The sequence below is a fragment of the Halichondria panicea genome, chromosome 4 (assembly GCF_963675165.1).
Source record: "Halichondria panicea chromosome 4, odHalPani1.1, whole genome shotgun sequence".
In the NCBI taxonomy this organism is placed as follows: Eukaryota; Metazoa; Porifera; class Demospongiae; order Suberitida; family Halichondriidae; genus Halichondria; species Halichondria panicea.
This window is the reverse complement of record NC_087380.1, coordinates 1,495,643-1,510,279: the sequence shown is the minus strand read 5'-3', so window position 1 is coordinate 1,510,279 and position 14,637 is coordinate 1,495,643. Positions and strand designations below refer to the sequence as shown.

At 41.3% G+C, this 14,637-nt stretch overlaps 2 protein-coding genes across 3 annotated transcripts in view; both read left to right on the top strand.

Annotated features, from left to right (window-relative positions):
* Positions 1 to 311: 311 nt before the first annotated feature.
* LOC135334964 (uncharacterized) lies at positions 312 to 4,375 on the top strand. Its single transcript, XM_064530354.1, has one exon. The coding sequence runs from the start codon at positions 415 to 417 to the stop codon at positions 4,276 to 4,278; it is 3,864 nt and encodes a 1,287-aa protein (XP_064386424.1). The 5' UTR covers positions 312 to 414; the 3' UTR covers positions 4,279 to 4,375.
* A 127-nt stretch (positions 4,376 to 4,502) lies between these two features.
* The window catches only part of LOC135334955 (HEAT repeat-containing protein 1-like), a 61,065-nt gene continuing 50,930 nt past the window's right edge, over positions 4,503 to 14,637 (top strand). Inside the window, exons 1-13 of one of the 2 annotated variants that reach the window (XR_010394405.1) lie at positions 4,503 to 5,447; positions 5,606 to 5,691; positions 5,776 to 6,003; positions 6,058 to 6,159; positions 6,357 to 6,483; positions 6,862 to 6,972; positions 7,613 to 7,717; positions 8,003 to 8,321; positions 9,987 to 10,111; positions 10,585 to 10,764; positions 11,187 to 11,337; positions 11,609 to 11,754; positions 12,549 to 12,798. Coding sequence is in view for 1 of the 2 variants with exons in the window: in XM_064530334.1 (XP_064386404.1) it covers positions 4,587 to 5,447; positions 5,606 to 5,691; positions 5,776 to 6,003; positions 6,058 to 6,159; positions 6,357 to 6,483; positions 6,862 to 6,972; positions 7,613 to 7,717; positions 8,003 to 8,321; positions 9,987 to 10,111; positions 10,585 to 10,764; positions 11,187 to 11,337; positions 11,609 to 11,754; positions 12,549 to 12,798 (2,791 nt within the window). In the remaining variant the exon portion in view is untranslated. The remainder of the gene's footprint in view (positions 5,448 to 5,605; positions 5,692 to 5,775; positions 6,004 to 6,057; positions 6,160 to 6,356; positions 6,484 to 6,861; positions 6,973 to 7,612; positions 7,718 to 8,002; positions 8,322 to 9,986; positions 10,112 to 10,584; positions 10,765 to 11,186; positions 11,338 to 11,608; positions 11,755 to 12,548; positions 12,799 to 14,637) is intronic. The other variant, XM_064530334.1, reaches the window with a different exon arrangement.

The following is a 14,637-nucleotide window of genomic DNA, read 5'->3' as shown; positions in this document are numbered from 1 at the left end:
GAGGCTGATAACGAAACACATATGGGCGGCGTTGTACTGAGCACTCACGTGATCCCGGACCGAGTTTCGCTTTTATAACCTAACCGTTATAAAAGCGAAAACTCGGCCTTAGATAAAGGCTAGCACAGGAGATGACCATTGCCTTCTAGTGTCCGCGCGCACAACCAGGCCCAATGTTGTGCGCTTTTCAGTTACCTGTATAAGACCATTGTGACAATACACATGGACACAGCTGGCAGCAGTATTGTAACAATACAATGCAATGGTTCCTGTTAGGGAGAGTCATGTAAACCATATAGTATGCTCACACAATAGGCAGTGTCATTTATAGTAGACTGCTTGTTATCAGATGATGTATCTTTAAGTTTACCTCACATTGTCGTAAAGTATTACACTGTTCAACTTTTGCAAGCAATGAAGCTAAGAATTGGAATACTCTGTTTTATTGTGATTGCTAGCTACTCTTGTTTTGCTGAGGAGATTCGTGTTGCACCAGATCACAATGCTACCAACGGTTCAACTTGTGTCTCCCTGACAGACTGTGCAAAGCAGAACCACACCTCTCACACCAAGTTCATTTTACTACCAGGGAACCACATTTTGGAGACAAATTTCTATATTTTCGGCCTTGATAACATCTCGTTTAGTGGTGAGAATGTAACGATAGACTGTGGCTATCAATTTGGACTTACATTTGAGAATATTTATGGATTGAGAATTGAAGGCCTTTCGTTTGTTTCTTGTGGCAATTCAGTTAATCCTGGGCTGCTAGTCAGTCATGTGCAGTATGGAACATTCAGTGACATTGTTATCATGAGCAGTACATCCACTGCAGTGAACATAAGAGATAGCACGGACATTGAATTTTCAAACTTGTTAGTGACAAACAACGAGATTTCGCACATGAACAACTCAGTAATTATGTTGCTTCAAAATTCTCAAGTGAATTTCACAGAGACCACCACTTTTTCAGACAATCTCTTGGGAAATGTTTCTCCTCCAAACAATGTAACTCCGATTTGCCTTACACCCTCATATGAACGAACAATGTCAGCTGTCTTACTGGCAGGGAGGTGTAATATTTCTATAGACGGATATTTTATGGTATTCAACAATACTAGCCCTACGGCTATCATAAGAATCAATGAAGCGGAGTCATTTCAAATTATTGGAATCAGTGACTTTAAACAGAATAGCGTGGGTATTTATGGAGTGTTGTCTTTGTTTAACTCAAAAGCAATAATTGCCGGGTCGAGTAATTTTTCTTTGAACACTGCCACCTCAAATAATATCATGGAATTTAAAACTGTGGCCGGTATACACATCTCCTGTAGTATTTTGAATGTCACTGAGCACATCGAATTCAATAGCAATACTGCTGGTGTGTCTTCCTGTAACGCTATCAACTCAATTGTCCGGATGAGTGAACACGTTTTGTGCCAAAATAACAGTCCACCGACAAATCTGCCATCTCAACCAACAAATCTGCCATCTCAACTAACAGATTGTGTGAGAAGAACCCTTTTCAATTTGGAAGCTGAAAACTGTGGCACATTGATGACAGATCTCAATGCTGTATTTAAATTGCACACTAGTATTTTCTATATAAAAAATTCTGAGTTTATCAGAAACAAGAACAGCTTTGTCTTAGAAGCTATTGCTAGCGACATGTTTTTTTCTGAGGAAAACAGATTTGATGGCAATTCTCGTGTGATTAGTGCACGCTCCTCGAGATTAAAATTTGTGGACAATTTGGATGTCTCAAATAACAATGCTGATGGAACCTCAACATACAGTGCTATCCACTTAGATCAGTGTCAACTGCTCCTTTACGCCAACTTTACGTTCAAAGGAAACACCAGACCATACGCAGATGGAGGAGTTATATTTGCTCAAGCAAGTAGTAGTATTATTGTCAGAGGCAATGGAACTTTTGAGGGAAATTCAGCTAGACTCGGTGGAGTGTGCTATCTTCAAGATGATTCTTTCATAACTTTACTACCATACGCACATGTCTCTTTTGTTCGGAATTTTGCTGAGAAACATGGCGGTGTAATGTACATATCCAAATTCAACTTATTTTGTGGCTACAATACATTTTCATTACAGCTACCTTGTTTTCTTCAATTCGTCGATGAAGCAAGCAATCAGATAACATTTTCAGGAAACTTTGTTCGTAATAATGGTACCGGGAGTTTGCTTTACAGTGATGTGCAAGCTGATGTACTTGAAAATGTCCAATTATACAACTATACATATATAAATATGACTGCCCCCAACAACACAGTTCCATTGCTAGACTCAGAGTTTTATCGACTGTACTTTTGCGAAAATGAGATGCGTAACTATAGCAAAAGAAAAATCAGTAGAACACATAAAAGAGGAGAAAAGGTTAAACTTATGATGGCTGCTTTTGCTTTTGATGGGAACATTAGTAGTGGAACGGCCAAACGTGAGGTTAGGGGCCTTTTAGATGATCCCAGTATCATCACAAGTCATTACATTTCTATGTTGTCTCAAATGGTTACTGATAATTGTTCTGAGGTAACTTTTCAGGTATTCTCACCTCATCCGTTTGAGGAAATAGCAATCACTGCAAATGGTTACTGCAGATCTACCGATGATATTTATTGCCTATCATTAAATCTCACATTTGCAGATTGCGACAATGGATTCGAACCAGCAAGTAATCCTTGCAAATGCGACAATAGACTTTTGACCTACACCACTTCCTGCGACGTTGACACTGGTAAAATAAACAAGTCTCCCCTAAAAAATCCCTGGATTGGAGCCCACTATCAAAACTCGTCTAATCCGAACTCCACCTATCTAGGTCTGATTCTCTATCCTTACTGTCCACCTGACTACTGTCAAAATCCAGATGGGATTGAAACAGTGGCTGTAAGCTTGAAAAATCCAGATGCACAATGTAGGGAAAATCATGGAGGTCTACTTTGTGGAGCATGCAAAGGCAATACAAGTCTAAAATTGCACTCTATGAAATGTGCTGACTGTAGCGACAACTATGCATTTGTTGTCATAATCGCAATGTTTGTTCTGGGTATTCTCTTTATTGCTTTCCTTTCTCTTGTTCAGTTCACAGTCTCAAGTGGCACAGTACACGGAATTTTATTCTATGCTAACATACTAAGTGCTAAAAACACTCGGTTTGGAGTTCACAATGAAGACGACATCATCAAGTTCCTTGACATATTTATCGGCTGGGTTAATTTGGATTTTGGGATGAATATTTGTTTCTACGATGGCCTAAATCAACTTCAATACATCTCCTGGCAGTTTGTGTTCCCTCTATACTTGTGTGCTATTGTCCTGGTCATTAGTATCATTTGTCATTACTCAATCAAGGCTTCGAAATTCTTTGCTAAAATACATGATCCTGTAGCAGTGTTCGAGACTGTCATATTGTTCTCGTACAGCAAGTTTATTCGAAATATTATCGATATCGTAACCCCTGCTCACTTGGAGTATCCATCTAACAATACTAGCACTGTATGGTTACGAGACGGGACTGTACCATTTGGAACAGGTGGTCATACTGTCTTGGTGATTATAGCAGTTATTCTTGGCTTGATTATGATATTGGGTACAACTGTGACCTTTCTCTCTCAGTGGCTTTACAAAAGTGAGACCATCTCAAAGTTATTCAGTCGGTACTATATCACAGCCTCCGTTAATACCTACCATACTGCTTTCAAGCCTGAGAGTCGATATTGGGTCAGCCTCTGTAACATGCTCAGATGGGTGCTCATGCTCACATTTGCTTTAGATGAGGGCTTTCATTTCAGTCTTTTGGCTATATGCACAGTATGCACTCTACTACTGAGCATTATAAGTGTGTCGGGTGGAATCTACAATAGCCGATGGTTGGATTTACTGGAAGTGTCATTCATTGTCAATTTACTTCTATATTATGTCGGTGTCTATCATGTAAAAGTGGCAAAGTTGGAAATGTGGGATTACTACTCTTTTTTTGTGTTGCATAACTTGTCAACTGGATCAGCATTTCTGATATTTGTGCTAGTCATTTGTATGCTAATATATAAAAGACTCTACAAGGTGTGTATTGATAAGAATTTGGAACTACTAAAGAAGAGATTCAAAAAACCAAACAAGCAAGTCAATATTTCAGAGACTTTGGAAAATGACTTGGAGATTTCTCAAGTTAATGCAGTTGAATTGAGGCAACACACAAGTCGAACATATCGCTTGATGCGGTTTTCTAAGCTCAGAGAGACACTGCTCGAAGAATCAGTGTGAGAAAAAAACTATAAACTTACTAATTGTTGTGTGTGTGTGTGTGTGTATAATTATAGAGTGTTTACAATGTATGAATATCGAATGTAGCCTGTCAGAACGCATTTTTTGTAAGCCGCGCAAGAGAGCGCGCGAACTTTAGCCTAGCTTCAACTAGCCTCGAGACCAGGTTGATTAACTACCTAACTGTTATAAAAGCGAAAAATCAATGCTATAACCACACATGAGCGGCGTTGCACTGAGCACTCCACGTGGTCGAAAAAGCTGAATTTCCAAGATATAATACCAATTCTGGCTATATATCTACTACAATGTCTTCATTGGCTAAACAGTTACAAAAGCTTGCCATTCCTGGTCAGCCATCCCTCCGTCAGGTGATCTCCAAGAAGCGTCCCTCTCTGCTGTTCGACCGAGATGTCGCCGCGGATATCGACATCGACTCCATTCACTCCCTGGGTATCAATGGACTAGAAGAACTCATCAGTATTGATCAAAGCTTTGAACAGTTTGAGTCCACTCTTTTCCAAGACAGCTGCAAGGACTTTGAGCGTACAGTGCAGACGAAAGAAATTCTAGAAGAAATCGACAATATAATAGCGACGTTTCTCCAGAAACTTTCCCCATACTTTCTGCTCAAGCCTGCTCAGAAATGTCTCGAGTGGCTTATTCGTTCGTTCCGAATTAATTCATTCAATGTCGATTCTCTCATGGAATGCATCCTCCCTTATCACGAGACAAATCTATTCGCTCGAGTTCTCCAGCTGCTCCCAATCAAGGACCCCACCTCCCCCTGGCATTGGTTGCGTCCATCACAGAAGGCTGGCTCTCCCCTATCAAAGCTCACTATAAAACAGCACTGCATCTCAGTCCCCTCGTTTCTAGTGTTCCTCTGTGAAATGGTAAATAAATCACTCAAGACGCTTCGTACCTCAAGTTCTACCACAAACCACCCCCTGCTGGGCCTGTATACATCCACAGTGTTAGCAGTGATGGAGGACACGGGTACCATCACTGAAGAGTTGTTGTCCCGTCTGCTCCCCTATCTGGTGAAGGGTCTGAAATCATTGAATGCAGACTACAGAGCTGGAACTTACATGGTGGTCAGTCAGTTGGCTGCTCGATCCACCCTGGACACGTCACTGTGTCATTCATTGCTGGAGGTTATTGCTAAGGTACCGATATATAATTATAGTTACCAGTTAACTTGATAAATTATTGCACTGGTTTCATTATAATGAATTTCCCATGCACTTATATTACTTAATAGTTAGGTCCCATATTTTCATTCTCTAATAATTAACTATAATTATTGTCGTTCTCCTACTGACAGCACTTGGGTCCAGAGCTACTCACTGAAGGTGTTAGCTCTATTGCAGTGATCTGCCACACACAGCAAATCAAGACTCTCACTAAAAGGTGCCACAATTAACTCACCAACCTAATAATTTATACTCTGACATAATCAACTGTTGTCCAGCAATTAATTATTTTCTCGTTTAGGGCTGTGAGGCATCTTGGCCAGTGCCATTCCTTGGTTCCTGTGCTGGCTGAGCTCTCTCAGTCTTACTACATAGCACCATTCCTCTCATCTCTCCTGACATCACTACTGGCCTCCCACTGCGAGGGTCTCCATGGCGATGGTGACCACGACGATGGATACTTGACGATGATTATCGGCATTTTGGACTCGATGCGATTGGAGGAAGAAACAGTCAGCGACTTCCTCAAGTAATTATCAAAAATAGTAGCGAGTTAATAATTTATTAATTTATGTTATTACAGGGCTCTCTTTGAGTGGTTTCTGGAGGTCAAAGGTCAGGACGTCTTAACGGAGGAGACTGTGCGCTTGTCAGTAGCTCCTTTAGTGCAGTCAATGGATGCCAAGTAAGTGTGTGTGGGGAGTCAATATACTCTATTGCACGGGGTAACTGCAACTAATAAGAGTTATAGTCTATGATGAATTTTCCATGTGAAATGTTTGGTGTGTGAGGACAACCCATGCAATAATTATTCGTTCAAATTAGGAAAATGTTTTGTTGTTCTCTGTGAAAAAATTACTTCATATAAATCACTCCTTTCAGGTACCCTGTGATCATGGACAGGGCTATTGAGGGTGCTCTAGCAGCCACTGGTGACTCCGCCCACTCAGGGGGTGTGGTCAACCTCACTGGCCTTCTCACTACATCACTACCACACTCAAGACATCAGGTACGTGTATACTCACCCGTACGCCCATTTCTTTCTTTGCTGCCTCAAAACATCAGGTACATGCATGTATACTCACTCGTATCCTTAGCTTGTACCATCCAGTCAGTATTCATTTAGCTAGTACCTGCAAGACTATAATTATAATAGAGAGAGAGTATTGAAGTAGGCATACTGTGCGTCAGATGTACGCGGAGAGTGATAGATAACATCACCCACGCTTGGATTGGTCAGTGGGCAAATTCCAAGCCCATGACAGATACAGGAAGTTACGTTACTCTCTGCATACATCTGATACACAGTATGCCTACGTTCTCTCTATTATAATTATAATACTCCTGATACTTGTTGTGTGTGACTGTGTAGTTACAATCATTGCAGGTGATGACTGACCTTGGGAGTACCCTAGCATTGAGTGTTCACCACAGCAACCCAGCTCTGAGGGCAGCAGCTGTCAGGGAGATGGGTCAGAGCCTCAAGAACTCAGCAAAGGTGAGGGGATGCCTGGTGCAGTGGTAGTCTTACAGTAGTGTAGTGTATTGTGGTTCGTATGATGGTACCATTTTCCAACAATTGTTCTTCATGCTACGGAGACTTGAGGTTGTTTTATATCTTAAGTCAAATTGATCCCAAAAGCAATATTTGATTATTATCTGGGATCAGGGATGTGCCCTAGGCTGAAGTTTCAAGTGACGGCTATTTCAATCCCCAATCTCGATCCAACACACAAATTTGCCTTTTGTTATATCGTAGGTGATTAGTACCCACATATCCATGTATTGACACTAACCCTTGTGCCCCCCCCCTCCAGACCTCCCCTGCTGTGGGGGGGGGGGTTAGTACCCACATATCCATGTATTGACACTAACCCTTGCCCCCCCCCTCCAGACCTCCCCTGCTGTGGGGGGGGGGGGGGGTTAGTACCCACATATCCATGTATTGACACTAACCCTTGTGCCCCCCCCCTCCAGACCTCCCCTGCTGTGGGGGGGGGTTAGTACCCACATATCCATGTATTGACACTAACCCTTGTGCCCCCCCTCTCCTCCAGACCTCCCCTGCTGTGGGGGGGGGGGGTTAGTACCCACATATCCATGTATTGACACTAACCCTTGCCCCCCCTCTCCTCCAGACCTCCCCTGCTGTGGATAGTGACTTCCTCTCTTCTTCTCTCCTAGCTCGGCTCAGAGATGATGATCCGTCAGTTGTGGCAGCTGTACTCGCTATAGACACACAGGTGACCAACCTTGTTGCTATAATTATGTATTGTCTAAAACTACCTCAACTAGTTGTTGCTCTTAATAATAATATAGAGACCAAATGTTTGTATCTATCTGTATTATTATGAATAGTACTGTTACAATAGTTAAAACTTGCTTGTGCATAAGTAGATTGTACTTTACAATGTACCGTACGGTAAACAGTACAATGGAATATTCTGTCTCTATACAATGTAGTACTTTGTGTGAAATCTATAATCATTGCTGCTTATAATACTCCATTCCCCCCTCTCAAATCATAGGACCTATTTGCAATCCTCCCCGCTAGTCAACTGGTGCCCTCCCTCCTCTACCATCTTCGTAGGAGGCGACTGCACAAGTTACCCCCCACAGTGCAGGAGAACGCACTGTCAGCACTCAGTAAGCTGCTCTCTCCGAGTATGATGGACTGCCACGCCCCCCAGCTCGTGGGTGATGTCATTGCCACGGTGATTCCGCTCCTTTTCACCGGTCGTCATAGCAATCTTCTCGCTGGAAAGGTCGGAGAGGTGATAGTTCAGAGTGCAATGAGTGGCGTACATCATGTGCTGAAAGGTCTAACGGACATCTTCAGTGAAGAAGGTCAGAGTTGGTGTTATAGATGCTGTGGTTTTTTTCTATCCCTTGGTTTTCTTGCCTTGGGAGAATATTAATCAGACTGTGGCCTGTGGTATTTTAGACTTCAACTTTTTAATACAATATCCGAAAGGGCTTATTCTAAGCTTCCAAAACATTAATTAATGTGATGCAGCCTTGTATCATAGTGTATCCACATTATTGGCCTTTATTCAAGGCCTTACAATCTCCATCGACATTTAACCGCATAAATTATTAGTAGCATAACGTTTTCGTAGCCTTATAATTGGTCAAAAAGCAGCTATTTTATAGCCTCGATCCCAGGCCTTACTTTTTCTTGCTGTTGTCACTGTTCATCCATATGGCCATGAAAGACATAGTGAGGCAGCAAAGAAAGAAATGAGCGTACAGTTAAGAAAAAGTAAGGCCTGGTTTGGGAAATCGCGTGATCCACAAGGATTTTTATGAACGTGGGCGATATGTAGCCCACAATCGGAGTTAATAAAACTGTACTGAGACAACCACCAAGTTGTGCTGCAAGTCAGATCAGAGAACCAGCGTGGCCAGCTCTGGTGGCAGTAGCTACCTGCTATATGATAATGATGACTAAGCTATTCTTGATCTATACTATCAGTAGACTATATAATAGCATGACTGTAGAAAGACACAAGAAAAGGTGATAGTCTGATAGAATCTGAACACATAACTAGTAGATCATCTAGCTAAGCCTAAGGTATAGCTAGCTCTAGTGCTTGCAAACTTCCAGTTCCAAGTCCATGTCCAGCTTGCTGCAGGCAAAGTTTTATTAGTCATAGATCTCTGCGTGGGCAGTCCAACATCTCTAGCTCAGCATGCCCACGCTCATTTTCACCCTTCTACCACCCTTCTACCCTCACGCGACTTCCCGATACAGGCTCTCCTTTTTCCTAACTCTACCTCTATTTCTTTCTTTATTCCTCCAATTAATACCGTATTTTATCTCATTGAACGATATAATACAGTATTTTATCTTATTGAACGATTGTGATAAAGAACAGAAAAAGGAGAGCCTGTGTAGAGGCTAGCTATTTTATGCCTGCACACAATTATTTCTAGCACTATGGAGGTATTTACATGTATTAACTATATTCAGAGACCAATTTCCCCATTCTTGTGTTTCCACACATATGTGAAGAGAGCCTTGCCTATAAAACTAAGGCCTTTGTTTAGCAAACTTCAGTTATGACGAGAGGTTAGTGAACACTAACAGAATTTTTGGAAGGTTCTCTCCCTAGTAGCTCAGGCACAGTGTAGTGTGTCTAGGCTTAATGGAGGCCTAATTGAAGTAATTGAACAAAATTCTCAATGTCGTACTGATGTCTGGTTTAGTGTGGGTATGCTTATGATGACAAGTGCCTTGATTTAGGAATTAGCCTCTGCAATAATGTGTGTGAGCATCAATTATCCGCTCAACCTTGTTATTTCAGTGGCAGTTGCTAAATCAAGGCACACATGTGTCGTGTCGTACCTCCTCTGGGGTACCATGTATATTTCGAGGATATAAATGTTAGTGTTTTCGCATGTACCACAAACATTTATACCATGCATGCTGCAAAAAAGGCTGCCATTCTGTGGAAGTTTATACCCTCAAAATAATTACCCTGTACTGTATACTGTACTGATTGTGTGCAGTGTGGAGAGTAGCGGTGGTGGACACTGATAGGGACCCGGCTGTCCTAGCAGCTGCCTGTGAGGCTGTCTTTGATCGGATTGGTCGGCAAATAGTCACCATGGGAACTGACGAAGCTCACAACCTGGTATGTTGTCGTTCACTTTACACTACTCTACATGCATGTTGTCTATGCAAGGGCTATGTAATCATAAAATTGTTGACTTTGGATCAACGGTACTAAAGTTATGACTGTTGAATGTTAAACTACAACCCTTCCCCGTTTAATCAACGGTTCAGAGACTATTTCAGCTGCATTAACTTGATCCAATTTCACCGATTAAATGATTTTCTGAAAGTTTAAAAGGAAACCTTTGAAATGGTGTCACCAAAATCGATAACAGCTTTGCCAATTTGGACATAATACCATGGTGGTCCAATTTAGACCAAATTTTGGCCCCAATGAAATTTTGGATTAAAACACATCATTTATTTAAGATGTTTTCTAACCCTTTCAGTCACTCAACTATCATTGTGGCTATTACGCACTTATTGATACACATAATTATTAGTGCCCTCATGTGACCCCCCCCACACACACACACACACACACACATGCAGTTGACTACGCTACTCTCCACGCTGGCAACGGCTAGTCCTGATCAGCCTGCCTACTTTGCACTGCTGAGTGTCCTCGGGTCGGCCGTGAGTCACATGACCTGTGATGACATCATTACACAGCTACACCTCATCTGGTACCTACTGGATATGACCAGGGACCAACTCTCTTGTGTACCCGAGGTGTGCGCATGGAAACGTGCTGTACAGACTATTGTCAGCCAATTATTTTTCTCGTGCACTTGCATGTGTTCATCAATAATTATTGTACAATTTATTTATTCTCGTTACAAACATTGTGCATTTTTTAAAGCATTGGAATCAACATTACTGTTTTCTTTGATACATTTTATGGCTGTTTTTGCCCCCCCCCCCCCCCCCCCCTCTGAAATGTTATGATAAATATGAAATTTGGTGCATCTACATGATTGTAATAATATAATACCTGCAGGCTGCATAAACATGTAGACCACTCCCCCTTTTTTAACATGCCACGCCCATTAATTAACCACGTTCTCCCTTCAATAAATTAAACACAGGAGAACTAGGACATTATTTAACTATTATCGACTAATAAATGTTACGCCTCTCCCCTCCCCTCCCAGGGTGTGAGTGTGAAGGTGTGTGGATTGTCAGAGTCCCTTCAGCCGCTCATGTGGAAGCATCCCAGCAAGAACCGTAGCCATGGCAACATGCTACTGTGGGTCCTGAACATCGTTACAGAGCACCTCCTGACACCAGACAATCTAAGCACAGGTATATTTCAGCAAATTGATCAATTAACCCTCACACAACATTCTAGTAATACGGTATTAACGCTAGAAACGTCAAATATGCAAAACTGAAATATGCACTTAGTAGCTGTAGTACTACAATAATATTATGGTACGTAATGTGACCTCTCTCACCGCCCACACAGCAATATTGTGTGCAGTGTTGTGTTGAAGTGTGACCCCTCTCACCGCCCACACAGCAATATTGTGTGCAGTGTTGTATTAAAGTGTGACCCCTATTACCGCCCACACAGCAATGTGGCTGGAGGTCCCTCGCAAGTGTTGCAAGGTAGAGGACCTCTACTATCAAGTGTTGCTATCACTGTTCTCACTCATCACTTCCTGTGTGGAGGGTGTGGTCTCAGAGGCCGCCCGACCTCTCCTGACCAAACTCAACCAGGTGAGTGGTGGGCGGAGACTAGAACTGAGAGATGAGATTTATGTTTCATTGCTGGGGCTGTATTATATACTAGCTATTCACAGCATAGATTGAATAGGGAGAGGGATTGGAAACGAAAGTTACCTTGAATTATATCCGCGTTACGCCGGGGTGTAATCGAGGCTGTGTATCTGAAAGTAAAATCTAGGCTAGATAGTACCTTGCCTTGACTGTCTGCTACATTTGTACTAAAACTTGCACTTCAAACTGACACTTGAGACCATATGATGGGATACAGTACACCGATGGGTTGCACAGTCTTAGCTATAATTATTAGAAGCATTATATATAGGTACATAAAGATCTCAAAGAACGTTTTGTACCTCTAGCTATCTTTACAAAAGTCAAAAATGTGTTTTTTCTTTTCCAACTGATGCTCACCGTTAGGAATGACATTTTAGGGGGGCTCTGAATATCTTGTAGTGATCATAATTCATGAAACATTGCTTCCCGCGTGTTGAGCAACCGTAACACGGATTGACATCAAAGGCTCTCCGGTGCCATGCTGCAAATTCAATGTAAAATGTCACGTGACACTACTTCCGTTTCAAATCCCTCTCCCTATTCAATCTATGGTCACAGTAATGTTAATGGTATTAATAGTGTAGTATTTCAAGTGGTTTGGCGTAGGAAACTGCACATGAGCACTTACATGTATAACTAGTGGGGTTTACCTATTTTAAATACTTGCATATGCATGCTCTGTACAGAGATTAAGGTTATGTACTGTTCTATTACGATATCCCATTCTTTAGAGGCAATTTGGGCAATCTGGCTCATTGATGCGATTCCTAGCCATGATCTGGACCACACCCACATTTGGAACGGAACCTGATCATCTGTCAACACTCCATTCCGATCGATTCAGATTTCGAAAGCTGCCACATTCCAATGTCCAGTTCCATGTGACCCCGATCCTTCAAGCGAGGGCTCTGGCAGTGGCAGCTGCTTACGTGAGGTCACTGGGCGGAGGAGCTGCTCATCTTCTAGGATCACTCTGTCCTAGTGAGTGGGTGTCAGCATGTAGTGCTTATATGAATATAATTATAGACCTTTTACACGTAATATGTAATTGGCATGAGGTACATATGTACTGTACGTATATATGGGTTATACTGTCCCAAAGTTCAAATTGTAACGTACGTAAACCATAAAGTTATAATTGGTTTCGATATTATTGTGGTCAATTGTATACTTGTGGTGCGCTAAGCTAATCCTATTTGCAGATTAGCCCATTATCACTAAATTGGTTAATTTTTGGTAGCCAACGAATAAATTTCGATGTAATAATATGTAATAATGTGTGCGTGCGTATATGTATAGACATCAATGTTCCTAACTGGTTTACAATGTGTGAAACTAGATATATATGTTGTGTTCTCTTATTTCTCGATTTCTTATTTCCCATTCTAAGTTCATGAAGCATAATAATAGTATAAAAGCAGGAGAAGTCAGTATGATTAATACTTAAGTTGATTGACCTATAAGTCCATGAAACAAATATAGAAGTCAGTATTGTCTTTCTAACGTATTACTCCTGGACCATCAGTTCATCAGAACTCATACGCCACAATAGTAATACAAATAGCGTATAATCATAATCATCAGGTGCTTTCTAACAATCATTGTCAAGGTTAGAAAGCACCTGATATATTCGGCTTCACATGACAATGCACATTCATCTATGATTGTACGCATTAATACTTTCAGTACACATGCTACCTACAGGTTTATAGTTAAACTCTTTTTAACATAATTTGATAGCTTTAATCCTCCTGCAATGGCTAGTAAGGTCAAACCTGTCGATATTGAAGATGCACTCTATTTTCTCATTTGCTCTTGATAATATTAATCAACAAAGAGAATTAATGACAAAACACTATAGCTGCCTACAATCAAGTCACAAACAACCTCTGAGACAATAACTCACTTAGTGTCTCAGAGGTTGTTTGTGACTTGATTGTAGGCAGCTATAGTGTTTTGTCATTAATTCTCTTTGTTGATTAATATTATCAAGAGCAAATGAGAAAATAGAGTGTATTACTACGTGGAGGTACGACATGCAGGAGCAACTAGGCTTGATTGAGCATTAATTTTTAATGACATTCCATTCATGTGTAGGCCTAGGTCTGAGTCAGCTAATCAAGTTTTATAATTAGAAAATTGATCCTGCATATTGTACCTCCTCTGCGTGGATTCTGTATCTCCTGCTGTGTACAAACATTAATTGCTATGTCAAACCGCTTAGTGCTGTACTCATTGTACTTAATGATATTCACTATTATTAGATCAACCACGTTATCAGCCACACATGTATAGAGCACTTAGCACATTACACAAAATTAGTTGGCCATATGGAATCCGCAATACTGTGTATAGTAAAACACTTCATCTCCTCATAATTATGCTTCTGATATTATACATGTGGAAATGAACTATTGGTACATGCAGGAGCCCATAAAGAGAAGGAGCGGCTAACTACGGGATCACGTTTCGTAAGTGGTTATGACCGCATTTCCATATATGCAGAGTCACTAAGTGGTTGAATCCCTACACGTGTTATACGCAATGCAGGGATGCGGTTTGCAAGCACTTAGTTGCTTCCATACAAGGAAGTGCGGTTTCACCGGCAATTACGAAACGCGATCCCCGAGTATACGTGGAAGTTAGCCGCTCCTTCTCTTTATGGGCTCCTGCATGGTACATGTATATGCATGTGCATGTGTAAGTGTGTATGCGTGCAGTAATTAGATCACACTTGATCAGAGTGTTTAGTAGTGAATTATGAGCTATGTATAACTCCCAGGGAACTTGAGATGTAATGTTGCTTCTAGTTAGTCAATG